This window comes from Acromyrmex echinatior, chromosome 8 (assembly GCF_024713525.1).
Source record: "Acromyrmex echinatior isolate Ae372 chromosome 8, ASM2471352v2, whole genome shotgun sequence".
NCBI lineage: Eukaryota > Metazoa > Arthropoda > Insecta > Hymenoptera > Formicidae > Acromyrmex > Acromyrmex echinatior.
The window spans coordinates 4,520,117-4,530,558 of record NC_141859.1 but is presented as its reverse complement, the minus strand read 5'-3'; the positions used below and the strand labels follow the sequence as shown (position 1 = coordinate 4,530,558).

Here is a 10,442-nt window from a genome sequence, read left to right as displayed (position 1 = left end):
CGAGCGACTGATTATAGGCCACCGAGATAAAATTATCGACCATGAATTATGAAATTATTATGTAGCAACCATCACATGAATGAAGTCCGAACGTATCAAGTAAAAATAATTATAATGCATTAAGTAAAGATAAAATTACGATACGGCAAATTGTGATAGAATAAATGGGTGGCGCGGCAATGTCCAAATAACAATGTTCAAAATTCGAACGTCCTTTAGATAGTTTTTGCAAAAATTCGAACGTCTTTTACCCTCTAGTTGTCGTGAAACAAAATATTATTCTTCAAACATCGTGGGTTCACGTGGATCTTGATTTTTCAACGGCTAATAAAATAAAACTTATAAAAACACTATAATCTTCAAAAAAATATTTTTATTGTATCTTTTTGATTCTCATTTATCTATTTTGTAATCAAAACTAATATGGGGGGAATTTAATAATCAGTCTTGCATTGATCTTTATTTAAAGTATAGTTAATAAACCTTCTACTAACAAATTTGATACGAGTTCAATGGACTCACGACACTAATTAAGTCCTAATTAGGTCTGGTTCCACCAATGTAAGATTAACTTAAGCCCCGTTTCTCTGTAATGTAATATTAATCTTAGCTCAACTAACTCCTTCTTCTAGTTCTAAGAGCCAATTTTACAAATGTAAGATCAACTTTAATCTTGGTTCAACTTACTCCTTATCTTGGAAAAAATGAAAAGCAAGTTAAACCGAGATTAAAGTTAATCTACATTGTTAGAAATGGACATTAGATATCTTTTAGACTTCTCATAAGACATCCTGCGTCCCGAATTTGAAATTTGTTTTCTATAATTTCTTCTAGAGAAATCTTTTCAGCGTCTCATTTGTCTTTCTCTCATTTCTAACGCGGATACCTACACTTCCTATCTCTTCATATAAACACCGTTCAATTAGGTAGCAACTTTCCACGCTCCGGATTATGTTACCAAACCGCAAACCAGATCAAATTAAGCCAGTCGAGAAAGGCGGACGATAAACCTGAGTTAATAATAACACGGCAGATTCCTCTGTCCGACACAATGGCTCTCCGCACAGGCGATAATCTACGATTCTCCGATAAATAACTTGGGGAAGAGCGCGACCATTTTCGGCAGCTGAGATTTGTGTGCAATCCTCCCCAGTCGCGTCGTCGAATTATTCCGAATACGAGCGGATGCAGCTCGGGCTCAGCTCGCTAAATCGCCTGACTTTCGCCGCAGTTTCGCAGTCGGTCGTTTCGAAATTCAACGTACGCTACTCGGGGGAGAACAATGCGCCACCGTGTCGTACTAAGGCTGTTTCATACTTACCGTCGCGCGGACCGGCCATGAAGTGGCAAAATCGCTCCCGAATTTACGATGCAATCGTGCGTATACTCGCAGTACCAGCAAAATTTTTCTTTAACCTCTGCAGCACAGTAATTTACGATCTTAACTTTCAATACCGACGTCTAATGTCTGGAGAAATTCTAATAAAAAGTGAGGCTGCAGAAAATGCGCTGCTCGGAAAGGAAGTTATTCGGTCGAATATCGGCAAGAATTTCACCGAGATTAGAAGTAGTTAAAAGAGATTTTCCATACTGTATATTATAATATAATATTTGTTCCTCCGATTATTTTAATTGGTTTTAGTATCTGTATTTTTTTTGTTACAGGTCAGTTTACAAATATAAAAAGAATTATTTTGATGGCCGAAACGAAATTTGTATAAAATAAGTTTTTCTAATTAAAATACTATAATGTGCGTACTAGTAATTTATGAAGATAAATTACATCGAGCTTTCAGCTATTACTTACACAGCTGCTTCCGTTTGTGCAGCTTCAGTCGTAATTATTTTATGCGATCCGAAAGTTTCGTTTTATCATTGCGAACGTTCATTACCCGGACATTATGCGACGTCATTGTACGACTATTTTGAGTACGCCTTTTATTCGGCTCACAATAAGCCATTGACGTTGAAATTCAGCAAGTAAAAATACGGGAGGAGTGCTAAAAACGGTAGGAATTATAGACGAAAGGCAAAGAGCAAAAAGTTCGGAGAGAGTCAACGAAAGGAAGACAAAAGATCGCGAATTGTGAAAAAGGGCGAAGGTAGGGGAAAAGGGAGTGAAGTGAGGAAAGAAAGAGACCGGCCGCGCACCGGGGTGGTACACTACGTAGGATATATTCACGGTGTTCGCCCTTTTGTTCTCGTAATCACCATTTGTGCGCTCTCAGATGCAGCGCATTCGTTCAGCGGCAGATGTGCGCGCGGCTGTTGCATCTCGCTGCATCGCGAATCGAACCGGTTTGTGCGGTTTTCTTTAATTTCAGCTTATCACGGTAGTACGGACGCGTGTGCGCGGAAAAACATCGCGATCGCACGAACTCTCGGCGCGATCGAAAACGTTTTTAGCCGCGCGCGCGTATTATGTATCGCATAAATCGCCCGGGAAAGTTTTATTCGCGAAACTCGCCGCGGTAGAATTATTTATGCGAACGCGATATCTTTACTGCGCGGTAACGTAGGATGCGGCTGTACGATCTTATCTCAACTCTTGTGCAATGTTGCAAAACGTATTCCCGGCGGAGAAAAGTTCGATTTTTACACAAGTGTAATAAAATACACAAATGTATGAATAAAAAAAAACAGAGCGCGAGTCTATGGAAAGGAAATAAGCGGTAGTTCGTTCTTCGTGATTATTGTCGAGATTATTGTAAAATGTATTTACTGTTACTAAACATTGACTTTTTGAGACGTTAAATTTCAACAAACGAAATTGATATGGTACAGTTCGTACCGCTTCTGTAAATTCGTCGTATTTATCATTCGAACGTGACTTACTTCCGTCAACGACAGAGACGAATGCAGTGTCTTCTATGCATTTCGACGTGTTTACCGGAGGAACGTACCGTCTGAAAGGGAAGGATCTCTAAAAGGGAGATGACTATGTTGGTCGTTACATAAAATTATTTGCGATTGAACGTTATTAGATCAGTTTATTTATTCCGTTATCACAATATTATTATACAAGAGAAAAATCATAATTTATTAATTTTCTATACGAAATTTCTCTTGTGTCCATTTTTATACATGTCTAAATTTATTTTGATCACGTTTAATGCAAATAAAATTTATTAATTAATTAGTCACAAATTTTTGCTAAGAAAAATTCTTTATCAACCTTTTTCATAAATTTTATAACAACAAATTATACAATAATAAGAATTTATAATTCTATAATAACAAATTCCCTCTTCCTAGTTTTTATTAAAAAAATATGTAACAATTTTTACATAAAATAGTAATATACTCAATAAATGTATTTTCAATTAATCTGTATTTTAACAATCAATTTACATTTGGTAGATATGTTTATTTCTCTTCTCTCTACATTTGAAACTTATATTTTTACAATACTCGCATAATATAAATACAACATAAATTTAACATAATACATTATAATACAACTTATATTTTATACAATAATTACATTTGACATACATTAATTATACATATTAATCATATCTGCTTTACAACATTCGCATTAGATAAATGAGGAAGAGAAGGCTCTGCGTAAACGACATAAAATGTATTCATTCCAATCACATTACAGGTAGGACACTGCTCTACTTTTCATTGTACTGCAAGAGCTCACGCGGTCAAAGTCGCGCTGTATATATAACACTACACTGCTGTTATCCTCATTTTCACCAGATACTCTGTAACGGCAACAACAGACGAGCCGCTGCTCGCAACAATCTCATTACTTCGCCGTATTAAAACAAAGCGATGCACGCGAGGAATAGAACTTCCAAGAGCACCGGCAATGCCCCAAGGGTTTCCTGCTACGTTTCAGGCTTCTCGCGAGGTACGAAACATCAACATCCGTAGCCCCGGAACCGCCAAGAGCCATGATATCTTCAGCGGGAAGGAAAGTCAGTTTATTTATTTCCGGCATATATAGAAGAGGTGCAGAGCTGCAGCCGCTGCTGCTTTCTTCGAACCAAAGTTGCTTTTATTCTCGGGGGTTTCCTCGATGTAATCGCAGGTATAAATATTTGGTATGTGCACGGTTGCTTTTCATACGAAGGAAACCTCGCGTTATCTTGTGAATAACCTTGAATGTCGACACCTCGGAAGCGCGCCATTAATTCCTGTCGGTCCCGCGAGTTCATTAACGAAATTCTCAAGTCTCAAATGGTCGACTACGAACTCGACTATGAATTACAACAAACGCAATGATGTAACTACATGTTATAACTACCCTTACATTTTTATATTTTTCAAATGATCGCGTGTTTCTGTTCCGAATATATTAAACGATCTCTGTGATAGAATTGTCGTATTGTACGCGTGAATTTTATGCCTCGTTACTTTCGCTTCTTTTGTTGAAATATTTGCTTCCTGCAGTTAATAGACCATCGAGAATTTTACGTAAGATAATTTAATAATATAATTTATAGAATACAAGTTCTTTTTTATGACAGACAGCTTAGTTCTTTTTATGAATGTTATTAATATTTATGGAAGTTTATAGCTGTATCTTGTGAAAAATAGTTTCTCTTCAAAAAATTCAAAGACAAATATTTGTCAATCTAATATTTAATATGTACGTAAGGCACGTAAGGAAGTTTGATTAGATCGATCGATTGAATTCTGCATTTAGACAATGTTACTAAGCTGAGTACCTCTATTCACGTGCGATCTTTAATAAGACTCGTTTGCTTGCTCCCTGCCCGACTTTTTTCCATTCAATCTGCGTGAAACATGAATTCAATCATGAAAATTTAAATGATGCATCCTTCTTCTAACCAACGTTACCCATCTCGCCATTGTTCCGTTCCGCCCGTATCCATCTATTTACCGTTCTCTTGTGGTCAGTGGAGTACGGCCGATCCAGAGAGAAAGAGCGCCTGGAGGCTACCGAATTACAATGGCAAAAGATCGGCCTTTCTCTGCGCCGCCCCGTACACAAGAACGCGGAAGTCGGCGCAGGTGTGTACATTTGCATAGGCTTTGTGAGATAGTTATGCATTATGAGCATATGCGCAATTTTGCATGAAAACCCAACAGGAAAGTGAGCCGACCTTTTTTATTCCTAGACCGACCAATCTCGTGATGATTGTCGACGTTTAATTGAATACTTTAAATTAATTCTTGAATGCGTCATCAGTCTATTTACGTATTCTTATATTTATGAGCAATTAGATACTTCTGCAACTATGACTATTTTTTTTTATATATACTTAAGATTTAATTAATGGAAATATAATTTAATTTTTAATCACTTTACTCGTACACTAATATTCCTGTTATCATAATAATGCTAATGTATTTTGATCCGTAAAAAGTGGCTTATATTGATCCCATAAAATATACCTAAATATATCTAAATATTGTAGATTTTATAACATCATCAAAATCATTATTTAATTCAGTAATCATTAAATATAATTTAGAAATAATTAATTGAAAATATTAAACATTTTGTAGTATAATCAGTGAGTAAAATAATAATTCGATTATTTTTATTAAGAACATAAACCGCAAATACATTTGACAAACTTTCTTTTCTTGTATATAAAGTTGTCTTGTTTATAAAGTTTTCTCTTTCTTCCGATAATATTCCAATCGATCTTAAGTTATCTCTCCGCAGATAGTAACTGAATCAATCCTTTTTAAAATTATTTCTCTGTTACGTCAGTTTTTGCAGATCTTTATTAGGAGACTGTTCGTCGCAGAGTATAAAAATCCGATCGCGAAAGTAGATAAATGTGAGTTACGATAACACAGTTTCCGCCGAAACTGAAGTATTCAAGACAGGAATAAAACATCGGCAAGTGTCCGATTGAAGAGAGTTGAAATCGGTATAGCGGACGCACATCTTGCGGGTTGAAATTTCAGTTTCCGCAATACGGGCATTTATTTCGATTCGCCGCGGCTAGGAAAAGCGGCGCACGGCAAATATGCGCGCGCGTCCCGCATGAATATTTACATCCAGATGGTGTACATAAATAGTACTCAACGAAAAAATGGGTTAGACCGGGGGATACACCCACCCGCACCGTAGATATCCGCCGGAAGCGGTCACAAATTCTCCGAGTCTCGCGGCACAACCGCATTGCGCATAACTTTCGTGAATGTCCTCCTTCCTCTCGTGCTCCTGCGCTTTCTCTCTTCTTCGCTCTTTCAGCCTGCAGCTGTACTCTTGTGTATATGAATTATTTTCATTATGGTTGATACTTCTAAAATTAAAAGCTGGCGATACATCATCGTAATATAAGCAACAATGATAATAACAATAATAATAATAATGACATAGTACAATTATATATAGAACGAATATTACAGGACGAATTTTACTCCAAAGTTTTATAGTTTTTTTCCAAATTTAATATTGATTAAATGCATACCATTTTTAACTCGTTTACTCTGAATGTTTTTAGCATAAGGGAAATTTTACTCATAAATTTTTCCGAAATAAAGAGAAGTCCGGTTTCTTCTCTTAAAATATCTTATTAAAAATTTGGTAACATAATAGAGAGAAGGAAATGTTGACAGGTAATATTGAATTTTTTTTTAATATTCTTTGAAAAGCTAGACTTGTAAAAAGCAGATTGCAGACGAAAGGAGTTAATGTTATAGGATAAATGATTAATTGTGATTACATTTATTGACTATAATATTTCATACAATACAATATTATTTTAATATTAATATATTAATATATTAATAGCTATATAAAAATGTCTTCAACTTAAAACCGTCAAGACGACTTTTGAAGTTTGTGTGTGACAGTTGCGTCAAACTTATTTCAAGTTCTTGTTAATGGCGGTTCTTGTTAATTCACGAACGGTATTCTTTTGTGGAACTGTTTCTCTGAAAGAATAAAATCGCAACAGTATCATTCTCTGCTCAACATTTTTAAGTTCAATAAATAACACACTTAATATCCTTAAAGGATAACAAATTCAAAAGTGTCACTCTTGAATATAAAAAAAATGCAACGCTGATTTCAAATAAGTATGACGGATCTTTCGCTTTTTCAAAATTCCAACGACAAGTTTATGACAAATAACATCTACTTTATTGTCGCATTTATGACGAATGGCGGATTACACGTATGCACGAATGAAATATCGCTTTTATCGGGCCAATCGTCGTCGTAGCTTCCCCCATTTGCCATTTTGGGGTCACGTACTACCCTATTCGCTGGTGCGCGTTTTAGCATTTATGTTCTTGCTATATTTTACACGTATCCGGTGCTCTAATCTCTCTGCACTCTAATCTCTTTAATCTTCCTATGTGTACTCATACATTCTACTTTTGGTACATAACGATAAATTGGATTCCCAAATATGGTCCATGGGGTGTTTTTAATTCTAGGTAATCAAAACTAACACGTGATTATTCTCATGTAAAACTCATGAATTAATATACAAAAGAGAATTTTATTCTTCCTTTTTTAGGAAAAGCACGGAAAGTAAGTTGCAAAATATGAGTTACGATATTAAATGTATTGTGTGTAACATTGAATATCATAAATCTTAATTAAAATTATTCTTCCTTTCCTAATAATAATTTAATAAAACAAAATATTTAATATGCGATTTTTAGCAATAAATGGCTCTTTCTTTCTCTCTCTTTTTACATATTTTTATAAAAAGCATACAAAAAAATTGTAGATTTATTACAGGTATACATTTTATTGTCTATTTTGTTTATATAAGTAGATGTATTGTCTATATACCCTGTCTCTTTTATTATTATTATTATTAAATTTTTTGTTTCTTACTTTACTTCTAATACGACTGCGTAACGATTCCTCAGATTTCTTCAATTCGTCTATCACGTACTTGGTATCCTCGACTTCCATCCGCGAATCTCGACTATCGCCATAAGTATTTACGCAAATTGTTCTCGGACGTTCGCTCTTGTCGCTCATCAAACTGATCTAGAAAAGAGAGAGAGAGAGAGAGAGAGAGACGCATTGCATGCCGCAAAGAAAGGCAGATTGTTATGTCGCAAAATTCTGTTTCAATTTAATACGCAATGTAAAGACGAAAAAGGAGTTCTTACTTTAGATCCGTCCGAACAACAGCATCTATGGGCGGGTCGACGAAAAGTCTTCTTAAGACGAATGCAACAAATTGCAAATGGGAAAAGAAAAAAGAACATCACGTTCAAAAAGAATTCCACTTTCCTGTAGACATTCGTCGTATCATGTCACATTTTATGCACTGAATTTTATGCACTATATATTTATATCTTATTGTGCTATTATAACTATAGTTATCCTATTGTACCTGCTGCATATTCTAACCGTTCTCTTGCACGTATCTGGATGCACCGGTGCACCATGCTCATCCATCACCACGCATTTATATTTTAATTCTCGTTCGAAGTACTCAGACATTCCGCTAGTTTCCAACAGAGAATCCAAACCCCAACGACCTACCATCGGTATATACAAGCCGATCGACCATTTTAGAAAACCTGGGAGAAACGTGTACTTTAAAATTCGTGCTATTTTATTATAAATATTTAAAAAATAAATTAGAAAAAGACTTAAGTTCATGAGAAACATATTCTATTTATAAAAAATATAATAAATTAGATATTAATGAATTAAATTTATATAATACTGAAGAAAAAAATAATTGTTAGGATATTATGCGTTAAATATGAGTTAGGAAAATCTTGTTGGGAATTTTGTTAGGAAAAATAAAAAATGTAATGTGTCAAAAATAATTTGTTACTTAGAAAAAAATTACAAATCGTAAATGAAAAATATATCTTTGAGAATCAATAGGTAAGTTCAGAAACTATTAAGTGAAAGGACTATACGATTACTAACCCACGAAAACCAGAAGCAGTACCGACAAGACAATGAAAAATAGGATGTCTACAGTTACTACGAAAATTTTGTGGGAGGCAGGAACAGGACCGCGAAATCCAGCGGCGTGATAAAGCTCTGGTGACATCGGTTTGCAGGTAGTGCCACGCGCGTCTCCTACGCACACACATAAACAGTGCAACACGCAGGAACAATGATCCATTTTCCGTACTTTTATCCTTCTGGTAGCCACTAGTCCTCCGAGACGATTCAACAATTGCACTAGAAACCATTCAATGATTGCTCGAGTACGCACAATTTTTTTCATATATATTTTGTACGCTACGACAATAAATGTCGCCTGCAATATTCTGCGATAACTTTATGGAAAATTAAATCAGTTTCATTCTTCTTTTTTTTGTCAAATTGAAAAAAATTGCTTCAAGTTAAATGAATATAAAATTGGATATTGGAATTGCATTTGAAAGTCAATATGTTGTTTAAATATTTAAACATACGGAATTTTAGAAATGATTATAATATATCGTTCTTATTTCGTTAGATTTACCAGAACAATGAAATTCGTTTATGGGCAGCTCGCCATAGAGATCCAAGCTTATTGATTGTTCGCATCGAGGTTGAATTAATTTCCTAGGAAACGTAGCGTTCACCCAAGATTCTGGAGGATTGTTGGAACATTTCGCGATTCTTGATTGATAAAACATCGAAGTCAGTCCTGTATTGGTTATCACTACTGTCACTATAATGTGATTAAGAGCTCTGCTGTCCACGTATACTTTGCTGATGCGACCTAGGGGTCTAAGATTGAACAATTTTAACAATCATAATTCATCAAAAGTTCTGTTAGAATATCTTTAATATTTTCGTCAAATATTAATTTGCCTTAATCTGCAAAACATCTATGGTCTGAAAAATTTGGAAAATTACAGAGTTACAAAAAAATTTAACCACAAAGTTTTATGAATTTAATCAAATTATTATTTAAGTAGCAAACTGATATTATATTTGTTGTCATTTTGATAAATAATGTCAGCTTCATTGCTATCTGGATAGTAACGTACATTTAAAAAAACAAATTCTGGAATGTTAGTTATATTTTATTATTAAATATTGAAAAGTCTCTGGAAAAGATTTTCATTGATTAACTGAAAATCGCGTGAGAGAATTTATCCGCAGAATCGTTGATGCGTTCCCGAAACATCTTGAAACTTACATCAAAGTTAAAAATGACCATTAATTATTCTTTATATTTAGTAAAATATAACTGACATTCCAGAGTTTTTTTAACTAAACTTTTTTATCTGTACACAATAAAGCACTCTTAGATTTTATCATTAAAAGACTATCTATTCTATTTATAAAATATCGTTATACGATATCGAAAACTTTAAACATTTGTTAACATTTTAACATAGATTATCTATCGACGATATTAAACGAATTTATTGACGCATTTCTATTCGTTATTCTCGTAACGTTAAACTTCTTTCAAAGAAGAGATTCCCAGCAAGCAACTCTGAGCTATTCGGAGTAATTAGAAAATCGGATTACGAAGGAATTAGCGCACGAAGTGTAAGCGAACTGGTTAGTT

The 10,442-nt window shown here is 34.6% G+C and overlaps 1 protein-coding gene across 1 annotated transcript; it reads right to left on the bottom strand.

Moving 5' to 3' along the window:
• Window positions 1-6,703: 6,703 nt before the first annotated feature.
• Window positions 6,704-9,654, bottom strand: LOC105144587 (uncharacterized). The gene is made up of 6 exons (XM_087408699.1): window positions 9,399-9,654; window positions 8,852-9,112; window positions 8,301-8,490; window positions 8,074-8,197; window positions 7,790-7,948; window positions 6,704-6,873 (listed from the first exon to the last, which is right to left on the bottom strand). Exons 1-6 carry the CDS (start codon window positions 9,553-9,555, stop codon window positions 6,841-6,843), a joined length of 924 nt encoding a protein of 307 aa, XP_087264825.1. The 5' UTR covers window positions 9,556-9,654; the 3' UTR covers window positions 6,704-6,840.
• Between the last annotated feature and the right edge of the window lie 788 nt (window positions 9,655-10,442).

What these genes read in the sequence shown, in the direction of transcription:
- LOC105144587 (XM_087408699.1), bottom strand. Translation starts at nt 9,555, where the DNA reads ATGTTTTATCAATCAAGAATCGCGAAATGTTCCAACAATCCTCCAGAA. An exon ending in AAACGAATTTCATTGTTCTG is followed by an intron (nt 9,113 to 9,398) that starts GTAAATCTAACG and finishes AATGGTTTCTAG; the next exon opens with TGCAATTGTTGAATCGTCTC. An exon ending in ACGGTTAGAATATGCAGCAG is followed by an intron (nt 8,198 to 8,300) that starts GTACAATAGGAT and finishes GAATGTCTACAG; the next exon opens with GAAAGTGGAATTCTTTTTGA.